This window comes from Centruroides sculpturatus, unplaced genomic scaffold, assembly GCF_000671375.1.
Source record: "Centruroides sculpturatus isolate CEXI.00-Female unplaced genomic scaffold, Cexi_2.0 scaffold111, whole genome shotgun sequence".
Taxonomy (NCBI): Eukaryota; Metazoa; Arthropoda; class Arachnida; order Scorpiones; family Buthidae; genus Centruroides; species Centruroides sculpturatus.
The window spans coordinates 810,578-828,514 of record NW_019384655.1 but is presented as its reverse complement, the minus strand read 5'-3'; the positions used below and the strand labels follow the sequence as shown (position 1 = coordinate 828,514).

At 31.6% G+C, this 17,937-nt stretch overlaps 1 protein-coding gene across 1 annotated transcript in view; it reads right to left on the bottom strand.

Annotated features, from left to right (window-relative positions):
• Positions 1-3,653: 3,653 nt before the first annotated feature.
• LOC111626413 (pre-rRNA processing protein FTSJ3-like) overlaps positions 3,654-17,937 on the bottom strand; it is a 36,514-nt gene continuing 22,230 nt past the window's right edge. Inside the window, exons 13-18 of the mRNA XM_023369779.1 lie at positions 15,879-15,956; positions 10,750-10,858; positions 5,317-5,401; positions 4,227-4,319; positions 4,064-4,158; positions 3,654-3,992 (exon numbers count right to left, since the gene is read on the bottom strand). Coding sequence (XP_023225547.1) covers positions 3,815-3,992; positions 4,064-4,158; positions 4,227-4,319; positions 5,317-5,401; positions 10,750-10,858; positions 15,879-15,956 — 638 coding nt within the window. The 3' untranslated portion in view covers positions 3,654-3,814. The remainder of the gene's footprint in view (positions 3,993-4,063; positions 4,159-4,226; positions 4,320-5,316; positions 5,402-10,749; positions 10,859-15,878; positions 15,957-17,937) is intronic.

The following is a 17,937-nucleotide window of genomic DNA, read 5'->3' as shown; positions in this document are numbered from 1 at the left end:
AATGTCAAAAATATTAGAATTATATATACAGGTAACCCCCGTATAACACAGTAGTTACGTTCCAAAAAATTGCCGTGTTATACGAAACAAAGAACTAGTACGAAAAGGAGGGTTAGGTTCCAAAAATTAAAAAACATGCTATTATATTTTCATAATTAAGATAAATNAGTTTTCTGTTGCTTTTCATTTGCCTTTTTGCAATTCATCATTAATAAAAATAATAAAATTTTACTTACAAATTAAAATCAGAAGAAATTTAACAAAGTTATAAACCGTCGCACTGCAAACGTCTAGTCTGGTCTAATACATCGATAGTGCTACTTGTGCATAGATGGCGTGTATAATTGAATTATGTTGTATACTGAGCAAAATTTGTTTCATCCAAACAGGACGTATTCCGAATTGGACGTATTCTAAAGCAGACGTATACTGAGGTACCACTGTATATATTTAATGCTTAGAAAATAAAATCTGTTCATTAATTAAATAATAAAATTTATCTATCTATTATTGTTGTCTTGTCTTTACAAATAGTTTAAACTAATAGTTCCTAAACAGAGGATCATCCTAAGTTCCTTTTTTTCAGGCATATTGTGGATTCTACTAGGCCCACAATGGCCACATAGAGAGGAATGAGACTCAATATATCCAGGTTTTACAATTTCCTGAATTCAATCTCATATTTTCAGAGTGAGGCTGATGCCTTAAGTACATCAGCCATCTGGCAAATATTACTTAAAGATTAATACAACGTATATACAGCTTTCTGCCTTGTTTATTTTTCACAAAATTTAATAAATCATAAAACATTTTATTTTTAAATTATCTTGCTAATTCTTGTATTTTCATGTTTACAAAATGTAAAAGTACCTATATTTGAATTATAGTTCTTGGGTATGAATTTTTTTTCATTTNTTTAAAATGAGGGAAAATTATGGAACGTATCCCTACTTTTTCAAGGCAAGTAAAGTCTTTTTTTATGCGAATTTTTTATATGCGCTTTTCTGTAGAACGTATCCACCGTATAAAACGAGACCTTACAGTATACAATAGCAATCTTATTTTTTTTTTCACGTGTAATATAGAAATTTGTAATAAGACAACAAATAATGCAGTTATAATAAAATATTGTGCGATTATTTTCATATAATTAAAATTAATATGTATTTATTTTTTTAGAAAATAATTCATTGGAAGCGGTGGATGCGCCGCTTCTAATGACGGCACTTTCTTTCTTTCTTGTCTTATTAATATGGAGACTCTAGCCAAGGGGTCGGCAGTTTGTCAAATGAGAAGAGCCAAATTGTCATGAAAACAGAATAACAAAAGTACCAGAGAGCCGCATATTAATTTAAATTTGCAAAATACGACACACGACAGAGGCTTCCTGATGATGTCTTGCTTTGTTTCAATTGAAATCATCTTTCTGTTTTTTAGAAGCCATGATTTTCACAACACTTGAATAAATGTAAATACCCTGGCACTGAGGTGATGTACGTAATAAACAAGGGAGCAAACCGAATCCCAACGGGAGCTCTGTACTTCAGATATACTAATAATATATTCTAATAATACTAATATATTATAAAAATAGCAGATTGTCATTGGCAACGGCAAAAGAGTGGAAACATCATTCGCATTTGTTTGCAGCGTCCGTTATTCGAGACACCACTGTATTCCTTTTATTTTTATGATAAAACAATTTTTTATAGTACTGTATTCGCGACTGTCGGGCGGCCACTCGTTTAGTTTTGCGTCGGTTTTCATTTTCGAAAGGTAAGAGTATAGTAGCAAAGATAGAGTGGGCAGAAGACGCCTTATCTTGCTGGACAGTATGACTTGAACAAATCTACAGTAGGCCGCAGTTCAATCTTATCTAAGAAAGTTACTGTATAATCGAGAAGACTCAAGCAGCTAAAGGAGTAACAAAAATCACATCTGTGAAATAAAGAACATTGAAGAGCTCATAATCTGACGACAGAAGAATGCCAAGAACTCTTGAATGAAGAACACCAGAAACTCGGCGAGATATGTTTTCTTCTGAACAAGAGAATTAATGTCGATATCTGCTATTAAACATTTTTTTGAAGTGGGATGATGTCAGAACAACGGTCTTAGAATGGCATACAAGCCAGGTTGAGGTTAATAGGCTAAGCGATCTCTTCAATTACAATGCTATTAATTACTTCTGAAAAATCTTGAAGAGAGAAAAGCAATCGACATTAGACAGATTCTTTAACCCCCACAAACGGAAAAAACGTGACTAATAAAAATGCAACTGTGTATATGTATTTTTATTATTACATAAATAAACGTAGTAAGAAATTATATATTTTTTATTTTTTTGTGGTCTCCAGAACGAATTAAGCAAATTCCCATAAAAACCAATGGTAAATTGATAATCGGTTAACGAACAATTCGGATAGCAAAGTCTTGGAACGGATTATGTTCGTTAACCGATCACCCACTGTATTTAAAGATAAATGAGCAGTTATTTATTGCGACATCGTCACAATGCCAGACTTCGAATGTTTCGTGCACTTAAGTTTATAGTGTCTTGCCCCTATATATCATACTTTTCCTGTTAACAAGGAAGTAATGCCGGTTATATATCTAACTCCTTTCAGAAAAATTTTGAATTGAAATAAAGTGACTTCCGGGCCAAAGCGGAAGTTTATATATAGTTAATTGGAGCCTCCCGCCAGTAAAATTTCCATATCTTGTCTTGATTTTCATTTATTTAGCACCGTTTTTGAGATTAAGGAAGGACAGACAGACGACAGTGGGAATTTAAGGTTACAATTTTTAGAATTGTTAATTTCAAAAACATTAAGCATTTATACTCGCTAAAAAGTATAATAATAATAGAACCGTTAAAAATTAAATTCAGATGAAAGGATAAAATGTTAATAGACAATATTAGTACAAAATATAAAAGGAAAATATTATATATATATAAATGGACGCGTGTCCCTATATTTCACTTTTCCGCAAAAACTACACATCGCACGTGAATGGTGTTTGTATGTGGTGGTAGCCCCAAGTCTCCATTCGTGCACCAGGGTGGTTACGTCTCGATAGCTATAAGGGTGCGGGAGATATGAGGCTGAAAGTGGTTGAAAGTGGCTTTCTATTTCGAATGTTTTGTTCGAATTTGTTCGAATTAAATTCGAACATAAAATTCGAATATTGGTTCGATTATAGAACGATTGTAAACGTTCCAGAAACGTTGAAAATAGTTCGTTTGACTGGACGTGAACAGGAGACGTTCAGAAATAGAATCGGGACCAGGTCTCTAATTAGTCTGGAAACGGGGGACCTAATTCTTGCATTCTGTGAAAACGGGTAAGATTGGCTATAATGTAATTATCTTAATCTTCACTATCGTTACTTTTTTTCCACAAATAAAAACCCAGTGAAGCGGGTCCTTGCAGCTAGATTCTAGATTACTTAGAAAAACAGTCTTTTATATATAAAAAACAAAAACTGTATTATATACAAATGTACGAACAAATAAAAACCCAGCAAAGCGGGTCCTTGCAGCTAGTAATTATATAAAATGAATAGTTTATACAAATTTCCGTATATTTATTAAATTCTAAATGTAAAAAAATATTCTTTTTTTCTTTCTTCTTTCAGTAGATGGTTGTTCATATGGAGTATTATGGCTATACACCTTTACTTCGAGAGACTAGTGGGTGATCGCTATGTGACCAAAGAGCCGGCCTTATAGAATGGCCTAATCGTGCAGGGAAAGAATAATTTTTTAGAAATGAATAAACTTATCAAATTTTACTTAATATGAAAAATATATTTATTTATGTTTCTTTCTTTTAGCATCCAATGAACGTTTGTCCTTCTTCAGTCGCCTATCTACAACTTTAAATCTTCCTGAAACACCTGCTGGCCTTCTGACTTTTCTTCCTATTCCTTTTTTGGCTACTACATAAGTAATTTTGTCTTCTTTCTTCTTTAATGCTTTTTTGTATATTCTGCAATTTAAAAATCACAAATTAAAAAATTCAGAAAAAACAATAATAAAAAAACTTCATAAGTTACTAACGATTTTATGTGCTGTGCTTTCTCTTTTTCACTCATATCCAGTGATTCTGTAATTGATTCTGCCTTCTTTCTAGCTTTTTCAAGTTTTCGAAGAGCCTGCAAGATGATAATGGTTAAATGCATATGACTTTACTTAGAGGCAGGAAAAACAATTGCTTATTTACCCTTTTCTTCTTTCTTGCTTTAGCTTCAATGACTTTTTTAATTGGTCTGGCATTTATTGCCTTTAAACGAGCTTTGTAATCTTGTACAAGAGACTAAAAAAGGGGAAAAATTTATTGCATTATTAAAATATGAAGGATAAACCATAATAAAGTAATATTACTTTTGTCTATTCAACAATCTTTTATTGTCATATACAATAAATTATGGCCTAATAACTCTTATTATATTGATAGCAAAATATATGAATATATTATTCTTTTCTTACAAGATTAAAGAATAAAATTGTAATACACATGGTATTTATTTTTATCAGACTTTCAGCATTTCTATTGTATTATTCCTATTATTATTGTTAGGAAAAATACAGTAGAACCCCAATTATCTGAGCTACATGGACCAATGCTATCTCAAATAACTGAAAATTCTAATTCTAATAAAATGGATGACCATGGCCATTTTGGATTAAAAATTACAAATACAAAAGATTTAAATGGTATCATTTTTATGCCTCTTGTACCTTAGTGAATTTAAACATATATAAGAACAAAACTTTTTACATCATTTACAATATAGCTAATATGTACAATAGTTTTAAGTGTAAATACGTGCACTATTGTAGTTACATTTTATGTAAATGTTTGACTTACATTGAAATCATTTTCTAGTTAAATCATTTTATAAGACACATTACCACTTCAAACCTTCTTTTATGAATTACAACAAGTAATGTAGTCACTTACATGTTCACTTCAGATAATGCAGAATAGAACCTCAGTTAATTGGGGTTACACTATAATTATAGATTGGATTGACAGAATAACATAATGCAACTTTTGGGCAAGAAGGAGTGCCTCCCAGTAGGACTTTCTATAAGAAACTGTTTTAGGTGTTACACAAACAAAAACAACTTAGTAAACTCAAAGTGGCCAGTTCATTGGTGAGGCACAAATCCATCACCAACTACCAGTGTTCAGTGGTTTATACACTTGACCACTAAAAGTAATAATGGACATCAAGCCATAATTGTTTTAGAATATATGATATTGCATCTAATTTAAAAATATAATTAATAAAAATAATTATACTTACTTCACTAACTGGGAGATTTCTTTTATAATGCTTCTCTTCATCTTTAACAAACCAATCAGGTAAATTTTCATCATTGAAACTGTACCTAAAAATATATTTATCTATATAAAATATATAACCAATCTGATTTTTCTTCCTAAATATTCTAAAATTAAATTCAATTAATTAGTTTATTTATAACTATTAAGTTCAACAAGAGAAGACAGCCTAAGCATTTATTTCCTGCTGAATTACTTAGTAAGTATTTAGCCTTAATAGGCCGATAAAGGAATCCAGCTGTTCAATTAGTGTATTCATCATAAGATTACTTTACTTTCATTTATATTGTTCTGTTAATTTATTTCATTTAAGATCATATATTTGCAATTCAACTAGCAAAAAATATAAATCCACAGATCTCATCAAGGACATATTTAACATGTTAACAGCTTTACGAGGCACACATGACTCATACAGACATGTCTTGTTAGGATGACAGACATAATTGCTCATTTTCCCGTGGGGCGACGCATATATTTTGATAACTGATAATCCTACAGGCATCATACTTGATATATCGATATTATTTTATTAGGTGGAATAAAATATATTAATTTAATAGTATGAGTCACTTGTGTCTCACAGCCCTGTATTAAAATAGACTACAAGTCATGGGTGACTTGTAACGCCCAGCAGATGTGTAAAAGTTTATCTACTGATGTCATTAACGTGTTAACTCGATCTAGCCAAAGTAATAACACATATCTTTTCATACTCCACCAAATAATAATAAGTTTAAAAAAATGAGTATCTAAGCTGCATTTTCTCNATTATTTTATTAGGTGGAATAAAATATATTAATTTAATAGTATGAGTCACTTGTGTCTCACAGCCCTGTATTAAAATAGACTACAAGTCATGGGTGACTTGTAACGCCCAGCAGATGTGTAAAAGTTTATCTACTGATGTCATTAACGTGTTAACTCGATCTAGCCAAAGTAATAACACATATCTTTTCATACTCCACCAAATAATAATAAGTTTAAAAAAATGAGTATCTAAGCTGCATTTTCTCAGAGGAGGTGTGGCTACTTTAGCAGATGTGCAAATCTGACTCAATCTTTCAACAGTTTTCTCAGCTGTTTAAACTGAAAGAATAGTACAGGATATGGCAAAAGTCTCCAAACATAGTGTTTTCTTTTTCCTCTTTTGTAGGTGAATGAATGGAGCAGATGCCATTGTCAGACATAAGGGTTGAGTTTATTCACCAGATCTCACCTATTAGATTTTTTTTTACTGGGGACACTCAAAGGCCATTGTTTATCAGTAGAAATTTAATGGCATCCCATGAATATGAGAATCATTGAGGTTTGTGATTCCATATTAACAAACACAGGTAGGTCAATGGAGAGTGGCTAAAGGTGCTTAAGCCTTCCTTATTGACAAAAACAATTAATTTATTCAAACTTGAAAACAATGTTTTTAAAAATGTTTATGTATGGCTTATTGGACCATCTATAATACAATCATCTTGCACATATTAATAAAAGGTATTGATAATTATTCAAATATCTTTAATTCTTGAGCTAGTTTCCCTTTGGGTTCTTCTGGATTCACCACTGACCACAAGTCCAAAACAAGTGGATAAATGATTGTGGATAAAAGTCACAAGTCCAAAACAAGTGGATAAAAGTCCAAAACAAGTGGATAAAAGTCACAAGTCCAAAACAAGTGGATAAATGATTGCTGATTTCAGGAAGCCAACTTTTATTAATTACAAGAAACATTTCCAGTTTGCTTGCAATCTTAATCAGTCAGCTTGCAATCTTAATATTTAACAGTTTGGAATAGAATATATAAAACAGAACACTTTCAAATTAATGTTATAAAGAGAATTTTTGAATTTGAAACGAAAGCAAGGCAATGGAAAATGTGAAACCATATAAAATAAATACCTATGAACTGAAATAAATAATACAAATAAAATAAAGTAAAATAATAATATATAAGTATAAATAAAAGCAAAATTAAAATACAATGAAAATAAACTGAATTTTGTAACAAATTAAGACAAATATAATTATAATTTAGTGGATTTTGCTATTAACTTTTTGAAGAAAGGAGAAAAATTAATGGAATTCAACAACCATATCTAAGCATTATCAATTTAATATGCATTCTATATACTACAAGGTTCATCCAGGAAGTAATGACCATTTGGCTTTAATAAATTAGAGAAATATATTTTATTAACAAAAACATATCGCTTACAAAATTGAAGCTACTTTATTTCTCAATGAAAATAAACTGAATTTTGTAACAAATTAAGACAAATATAATTATAATTTAGTGGATTTTGCTATTAACTTTTTGAAGAAAGGAGAAAAATTAATGGAATTCAACAACCATATCTAAGCATTATCAATTTAATATGCATTCTATATACTACAAGGTTCATCCAGGAAGTAATGACCATTTGGCTTTAATAAATTAAAGAAATATATTTTATTAACAAAAACATATCGCTTACAAAATTGAAGCTACTTTATTTCTCTACATCATGGGTCAGCAACCTTTTGGCAGTGTTATGCCGAACCTAACTTATTGTTATTCTGGGTTCCAACATGATTCCACCAATTTTGTTATATATATTATCAAAATTAGTCCGATTATAATGGACTTCAAAAATATATAATTTTGAAATTAAGTTGTTAATTGAATTATGTTCTTACGTGTGAAGAACAGGACAACATGTAGTTGGCGACATGGAGCATAAATGCATGCATTGTAATATAATATACAAGCAAGAAATTCATTTTTAATGTACCACTGCCAACACTGAACTATGGCCTCCATTTAAATGTGTAATTAATAATTAAAATATATATTTTACTACATTTATATTCAATCAGAGTGCCAGTGAAAATCATCTCACAAGCCACATTTGGCATGCGTGCCATAGGTTGCCAACCTCTGCTCTACATAATCACCATCATTATTTAAGCATTTGTCATATCTGTCCACGAGCTTTAGAATTCCTGTGTCGTAGTTGGCTGCCACCTATCTATTAAGCCAGTTGTTCACTGCATTCTTCACCTTGTCATCACTTCCAAAATGTTTCCCACCTAGAAACTCTGAGCTTTGTGAAAAGGTGAAAATCACAAGGAGCAAAGTCCAGACTGTAGGGTGGATGATCAAAAATTTTTATCCAAATCGATCCAGCAAGCCTGTGGTTGCAGCAGCAGTGTGAGGGTGGGCATTGTCGTGAAGAAGCACGACACCACGAGAAAGCATTCCATGCCTACAATTTTGGATTGCTTGCCATAGTTTTCTTAGGTGTCACAATATTGATCTACATTGATCATAGTGCCTTTTGGCATGAAATCCACCAAGAGAATACCCTTATGATCCCAAAAAACCATTGCCATGAGTTTTCGTGCTGACAAAGTTTGTTTGAATTTTTGCGGTTTTTTGGATGATGAGGGATGATAGCACTCAAGTGATTGATGCTTGGTTTCTGAGGTGAAGTGAGACACTCATGTCTCATCACCAGTAACAATTTGATCAAGAAGGGCATTTCCATCTGCATGATACTGCATCAGAAATGTCAGTGTTGCACCCATTCTCTGTGTTCTCAGTGGCAGAGGAACCCATCATGCACATAAACTTTGCTAAAGCCAAGATGTTCAGACACAATTTCACCAAACAAAGAACAAGAAATGTGTAATTCATCCAGGGTTATGTGTCTGTCATGTATGATTTTGTTCTTCACTTGATTCTTTATATCATCTGTGATGAGTGACAGACGTCTGGGTCGAGTTTCATCATGCACATTTGTTCATCCATTGTTAATCATTTTACACCACCTTCTCACATTTCTTTCATTCATTACTGTATCACCATATACTTCCTTTAGTTGACAGTAAATTTCTGCAGGTTTCAACTTCTGAGCATTCAAAAATTGAACAACACCTCCAACTTCACAGTTGGTGGGACTTTGTATCATACATTTCATTGTTAACAATCACAGAATGCACAATAACAACTTGTTTTGACTAGCACTCACACAACACTGAGAACAGATGTTGAGGAAACTATTTGACCTTGGACAGAAGCCCGATATCAATTTGTGCAGTGGAAATGCACAATAGGTCATTACTTCCTGAATGACCTACTTAATAACATTACAATGTCAACCCAAAGAGATATAAAATTTTTCTAAAAGTATTATTGGGTACAACCATCCCATTCTTCAAGTATTATAGGTTTATTCCATAATATGCTTCCATAATACTCTCTCTGCTTCTAAAGCCCTCATAGACAACAGTGGAATTGGATATAATACTTCTAGAAGCTTTAATGCAATGTTCCTCTATCCTCTTTGTGAGTGACCTAATGGTAAAACCAATAAAATTATTTTAAATGTTTGTTCTTTTCCAGTTTTGGAGCAGATGTATTAATTTCCAAAATTTAATATCTATGAAATATACATTGCATTTAAAATCCTTATGTAGAAGAAACAGTCTTCACATTTGTCCGTTCTCACACTATAAGGAGCAATAATGTTACATGGTAGAGTAAACTTTTATTTTGAAATCCTTTTCTCCATCTAAATAATAAAATTGTCTAACAAGACCTTCCAATAGTGGTACAATTTAAAAATTACAATTATTAGAAATAAATACTGTGTATTGTAATAAAACTGAATAATACATGTAAAGTATAAGATTTAGTAAGCTAAATTATCTTTTGAAAAAATAATAATTATCATTATTATACAATTTATTTAATTTAGATATAAAAATACATGAAACAACAACATTTATTTTTTTATAAAATTACTTTTATACAAACCAGAGCCTTTGGAAGGGGAGCTGGATTTCGCTTTAGCCTGAAGGAAACTTAAATAATTCCTACTATTATAAAATTAATATTATTTTAACTAATAGAAAATAAAATCTTTAAAACTTTTTTTTTACTAAAGAGATATTTTACATATTTCATTTGTTCAAAAAACAAAAGGCTAAAGCAGCGGCGGCCTTATCCATTGCGAGGCCCTGGGCGGCAGATCTTTGCGAGGCCCTGGGCGGCAGATTTTTGCGAGGCCCTTGTCCTTTGTGCAAAGTATGTGAATTGAAATAGTAGGCACTTATTAATATTAATATATACTGTACTATAAATTAAATTTATTTTATTGTTATAACTAATAGCCAAGGATAAAATAAAAAGTTTTAAATATCAACTTTTTTCTACTTGGTTGTTGCGCGAGGCCCCTCTAAGAGCGAGGCCCCGGGCCATTGCCCTGCTCGCCACCCTTTAAGGCCGCCACTGGGCTAAAGCACCTAGGCCTCATACAAGCTCTTGATAGTCTTGATAAAAACTATCTCATTAACTCTAATGTTCCAAGAAATATATCTAAAAATATTAAATGAATGCCAACTATATAACACATACCTGTTGAAAGCATCATCAATGATATCTCTTTTAGTTTTTTGTGATTTAATCATCAAAGAGCCCAGGGCAAGACCTTCAGGATCTAAAACTAACTTCTTTTTCTTCTTTTCTAAATTTAACAGCCATTTATTATTATTTACATAGACATTATAACTCATTTAATATGCACTACAAAGAGAAATTAAAGTATTGATGCTTATAAATATATCTCAAATATAATTCTTATAAAATATTTAAAATATGAATGAAAATATTTATAGTCCAAATCAGCTTTCATAATTATCGTTATTTATTTCAATTTAAGTTTTAATTATACAGTATTTTTGTAAGTTAATTAATTAAACAATTTGATTTACAAATAATGAATTTTCTTTTTGATTTTATGTAATTTTATTCATTTTAATTTTATGGTTGGTTGGTTGGTTGGTTGATGGAATAAGGCAATCTTTGGGCAAAAGAGAAGTGCCTCCTAAAAGGACTTTCTATGCAAAACTGGTCCCTATTTAGCAATTAGACACATGAAAAAAATGCAGCAAACTTCATATGAACAGTCTTTTGGCTAATTTGTTCATGCTATAAGTCTTGAAATATAGTTGATAATTTACAATTGTTACAAGTTATCAGTCTAAACTAGTGCTTTAAATGTAGTCATTATTTGCTCACAGTACAATAGTTTAAATCTTGAAGAAAAATTAAAGTATTGACAGTAAGCATTTTATACTATGAGGGCTATTTTTAAAATAAGGTCCATTTGTGAATGAGAGTGAGAATGACATGTGATCGCGGCAGTGTGTATGGGTGTCTGCTCCGAGCATGCTTTGCATGTATTTAGACACCATTTGCAGCTGTATCGTCTGTTTGTGTGCTGAGCTGTAGAAGTTTATAATGTTTAAGAAAATTGAGTCACCCGCTGACTGTGAGATATAATCTGTTATTTGATTCTTGAGTGCAAGAAACTTGGCAGCAGTGGAAATACACTGTCAGATTTGTGAAGTTTATGGTGATAATGCTATGAGTGACAGCAAAGTTCAAAAGTGGGTGAGAATGTTCAAGGACCAGCAAGTTAATGTGCATGATGAGCCACACCCTGGCTGATCTTCTCTGATTTCTGAAGATTTGCTTTGTGATGTGGATAACAAAATTCAAGAGGACCGACAATTCACGATTTCAATGCTATCAATTGAATTTCCACAGGTTTCAAGATCAGTTTTGTATACCATTGTTTCAGAGAAACTGAATTATCAAAAATTGTGTTCTTGGTGGCTTCCAAGATTGCTTTCTGATGATCACAAAACAAAAAGATTGAGCAGTGCTTTATCATTTTTGACTTGATACAATCAGGAAGGAGGGGAATTGTTGGACCACATCGTTACATGAGATGAGACTTGGGTGTCTCACGTGACTCCCGAGTCTAAGCAACAATCAATGGAATGGTGACACACATCTTCATCAACCAAAGTGAAAGCCAAACAGTACATTTCAGCACAAAAAATCATGGCAACTGTCTTTTGGGACAGGAAAGGGATTTTGTTAGTACATTTTATGCCGAGAGCCACAACAATCAATTTTGATGCATATTATGTAATCTTGAGAAAATTCCGGCATGCCATACAAAACAAACAGCATGGTCTACTGTCTTCCAGTGTGATGTTGCTCCATGACAATGCAAGGCCACATGTTTCTGCACAAACACAAGGTCTATTCAGTTCTTTTGGATGGGAACAACTGAATCATCCACCTTACAGTCCAAACCTTGCACCCAGTGATTTTCACTTGTTTCGATACTTAACCTGTCCTGCTTTGTTCCTGAAAACTTTCATGTTGACCTCATTGACCTGCGTGGGCAATCCTGAATATTTTTGTGTCTGCATCAAAACATTTTTGATACTAGATGTCACTATGCCTCACAATTTTTATATTAAAACAAACTTTTAAAAGATAATTTTTTTGTTTTCATATTTTTCAATATATTTATTTTGTTTGTTCAACATAAAAATATAATTTTTAACGACACAGTAAACACGATTATTATTTTAAAAAAAAAATTTTTTTTTGTTAGGCTTAACATCAACAAAAATTCAACATGGTGTCACAGGCAACAGAGAAAAATTTCAACATTGAATAGGTTAAAGAAGTTTTTTGGTTGATAACAGTTCAATGAAGATGAAAAAGTGAAAACTGCAGTCATGGATTGGGCTTTTTCACAGGTGGCAGATTTCTTTGAAGTTGTAATTCAAAAAAACTGTTGAGCATTATAACAAATGTTTGAACAAAAATGGAAATTATGTAGAAAAGTAGATAGAAGTATGTAGAATTTGGGAAAAAATATATTTAAATGATATTTACGTATTTTTCTTATTAAAAAATGGACCTTATTTAAAAAATAAGCTTCATACAATTTAAATCTTATTTCTTACTTAAATTATATGCCAGCAGTTGTTAAAAACAGAACTGCAAAAACAGAAAGCAAACAACACTGTATGAATTAATTAAAATTAATAATAAATCTTCAAGTTATATATTGTTTTCAGTTATTTCAACATGTTTGTTTCATGTTATCAATCAGTTATTATCGTAAGTGAAGATGAGTCCCAAAGTGATTACAATAAAAACTTTAGATTGTATATATCTATACAATATACTCTACAGTAGTACATTTGATGTATTCCAATCATGAAATATTGCAATATATTATGACTGACAACTTTTTTAAATTTTAAATATAAAGTGTGATCTAAAATTGTTCTATATAGTTTAAATTTGTATATAGTTTTTCAATTATACACAATTATTTGAATTTTATTTCATTCTTTTCTCCTTAGAACATGTTTATAATAATCAACGAAATCAGTATTTAAATGCTTTATCATTTATAACTGGATGTAATACACAATAACCACCGAAATGTCATCATTTGTTAAAAAGCAATGAGGAAACAAGATTTGCATTGACTAACTTCTCTTCCGAGAGAAACTCACCTAAGGAAAAGATGAAAAAAAATTGGATTGGACAAGGACAATGTTTTCATTCAATATTGTCTTATTTGGAGATACCTCGACACAGGAAACAGTCAAAAATGTATAAAAGGATCAACAAAAAAGTCAAGAATGTTATCTTCCAATTTCATCCTTCTGTTTAGTCCTGTCAGCCACCCAGTTCCTACCAATCCAGTTGCTGCCCAAATTAAAGGATAATGGACCTGAACTGATTGTGACCATTAATATTATGGATTAGGGTCCACTTACACACAACAGTGACACTCTGGCACAGTGATGAGTATTTACAACAACAGTGATGTGACCGTGCTGTCAGTGAGTGGTCATGGACTTTTCTGAGGATGAATTGGCTATGATAGCTATATGTTTGGATGAAGAAGAAAAAGAAATGCGATCAAGAAAGTGCTGCAAGTGGGTACATCAAGCATGGACAAAAAATATCAACAGAATGGGAGTTTCATACTCTTTATAAAAAACTGAGATGCCGAATCTATGTTTTTTGAATATTTTCGAATATCCCAACATGCGTTTCATATTTTATTAAACAAAACAGAGAAAATACAGTGGGTGATTGGTTAATGAACATAATCTGTTCCAAGACTTTGTTCGCTATCCGAATTGTTCATTAACCGATTATCAATTTACCATAGGTTTCTATGGGAATTTGATTAATTCGTTCTGGAGACCCGAAAAATAAAAAAAGTATATACTTTTTTACTACGTTTATTCATATGTAATAATAAAAATACATATATACACGGTCTTGCATTTTTATTAGTCATGTTTTTTTTTGTTTGTGGTGGTTAAAGAATCTGTCCAATGTCGATTGCTTTTCTGTCTTCTTCATGATTTTTCAGAAGTAACTAATAGCATTGTAATTGTAGAGATCCCTAGGCTTATTAACCTCAACTTGGTTTGGATGCCATTTTAAGACCGTTGTTCTGACATCTTCCTACTTCTTCAAAAGATCTTTAATAGCAGATATCGGCATAAATCCGCATTTTCAGAAGAAAACGTAAAAGAATTTTCTGTCAGAAATGCAAAAGGCTGGAATTACAAGGGAGAGTTTCAAAGTTCGGGGGAATACTATCCGATTAGTATATACTGGGTAGAACGTCAATGTCGACGTCTCCCGTGCTCCGAAAAGTTTCGAATTGTTGCCTGAAGACAAAAAAAGACCAATTGGTATTCGTTATTTTACGTCGCTTCTTGTGTTTGTTCTGTGAAGTGTTTGTTATCCGAACATATGTTCATTGTCCGATCATAAAAATCTTTCGCGAAAGTATTCGTTATCCGATTTGTTCGTTAACCGATCACCCACTGTATTAATTTTGTACCCAATGTCCATGTATCTTGAATGAGATAAATCAAATAGAATGAAATAAAATCAAATGCACCATTTCAGTTAAATTTTTGTCATACATTGGAAAACAAAATTTACCGTCAGTGAAAATATCATTCCCATCAAATGTACTTTCATGGTACAGTCATGCCACTGCCACTGCACAGCACTGTGACAGACGAGTCTGGACAGAGTGGTTTAAAACTAGGTCAACGATTTCCCACAGGCATAAATTCACTGCACTGTGCCGGCACATCACTGTTGTGTGTAAATGGTCCTTTATTACATCTTCAGTGAAGTAAGAGACTTTTCTCCCCCTTTCAAGGATGCCAAAACCAGCCAGCAATCACCTGAACCTCAAGGATTCAGGTATTTAGCTCAACCCACAAAATTTAGGTTAAACTCTCTCTCCTGTGGATGTTAGGCACAAATAGATTACAGACTAGTCTGCTAGAATATAGTAACCCCTATAGATAAATCTTATAATGCATGTATCTCAGGCTTATGTAAAATTAAATGCTATTTGTTTTATTGTTAATTCAGTAGTTGAGTGGCTTACTTCCAGGCCTCCCTGTGTCTCTAAAATATCCTTCCTTCATCCCTTACTCTGTAAGAGTCCTACATGTATGGCGCTTGTGTGGTTTGAAGGTTCATGTCAGCCAAAAGTCACAGGTGGTGTCAGACCTGACCCAAGGGGGTACAGCTGTCCCATTCACATTTATTTCATATCTATACACACACACACACAAAATAATACATAAATAAATAAGTAAAGAAAAAACCGAAATTACTTTTTTGTGTTTTGGTTCTATCATCTTCAACATCACTGATATCATCATCTGAACTGCTGGTCTCTGAAATATCACCACCTTAGAAAAAAATATTTTTATTTAGAAAAGTTAAAAACAAATTGTTATTTTATAAAAATATAAAAATGGTTCAATGTAAAAATTATATTTAATTAATTTAAATACATGTTCTATTTTGAACATGTATTTAAATATAATTTTCAAAATAACTTATAAAATCTTAATCATTATTAATTAAAAGTTAACCTAAAGAATATTTTTTTGGAAATGCAGAAATAAAAATTTTATGCTATTCATTTATTTTAAAATATACAGTATATTTTTAGATGTATCAATTGATCTTATGAAAAATTCTCCAATACAATAAATATTTTAATTGCTGAATTAAAAATTATTAATTAAAGAATAAATATTTTTGGCTGCATTTTCCAGCCATTTTCAGGATTGAAGTACAGCATAAAAGCAAAAAGAGTAATTATAAAGTAGAACATTACATATATAAATTTGATTTAATTCATATCAATCAAATTTATGTACGTAATGTTCAATTTATACATAAATACAGATATAAAACTAGTTTTAATATACTTATATTTGTATTTATATATGTAACTTTTTATTTTAATTAGTCTTTTAGTTTGAAAATAAACATTCATTCAATCAAATTTATACATATGACATTCTATTTGTAAGCTATTCACAATTTTTTTATTGTTTTTCAAACCTAAAGATAGCTTATAGATATAGCCAAAAATATTTATTATTTAATTACAATTAATTGTTAGATTAAAAGTATTGTTTATTTTATTCTAATTCCCAGTTTAATCTTCAATAGCTTGAAAATTCTAAAATTTCAAGACATACTTGTGAAATTTGTATGTAGGCAAAGAATATAATTTATCAAAATTATAACTCATTATATAATATTATCAATATACTAACATCAAAATCCATTCTAAATTTGTTTATTTTTTGAAAATCAAAATGCATTTCTATTATACAGAATCTTCACTTTAATGTTTATCCAACCATAAAGGAGATCTTACCAGAATTGGACAAGTGTATGCTTATGATTCATTAGTTCAATTGTGTATGAATAACTGATGACTTGCCATTGGAACAACTGAAACATGTTTGGTACCAGCAGTGTGCCAGTTCATTCCCAGGCAGATATGGATCAGTGGCTCACAGAACAATTTGACAATCAGTAGCCAAGACAACATGGCCATCACATTCCCCAGACTTGACCCCACTTGACTTTTTCCCATGGGGTCATCTAAAAGCATCAGCATATGGCACATACCGAGTATCCTCAAGTAATGTTGATGAGCTGGAATATAAGGGGCACATACAACAGTGATGCTGGGAATATTATGGATCATTCATACTTCTAGTCTTAACTGTCTACACTTTTGTATTGCCATTAAAAGCAATCATTTTAAACATGTACTATAGTAAAATAATGCTAAGTGCTTTTGTATTAATTTATGCAAGGTTAATTTTTGTCCTTTACAATTAGAGATTTAGCATAACATAGAAATTATGTTATGCTAAATCTTAAAATGCTTTCCTTCCATTATTCTTGTGAAATTCGAAGTTTATATAGTTTCATAAAGGAATTTAATCCTTTAAATTTATAATAAATTCCTTTAAATAGAGGAATTTGAACCTACAGAAACAAACTATAGAGTGCATGAGAAATTTATAACTCTTTCTGTTTAACTNAGAATCTTCACTTTAATGTTTATCCAACCATAAAGGAGATCTTACCAGAATTGGACAAGTGTATGCTTATGATTCATTAGTTCAATTGTGTATGAATAACTGATGACTTGCCATTGGAACAACTGAAACATGTTTGGTACCAGCAGTGTGCCAGTTCATTCCCAGGCAGATACGGATCAGTGGCTCACAGAACAATTTGACAATCAGTAGCCAAGACAACATGGCCATCACATTCCCCAGACTTGACCCCACTTGACTTTTTCCCATGGGGTCACCTAAAAGCATCAGCATATGGCACATACCGAGTATCCTCAAG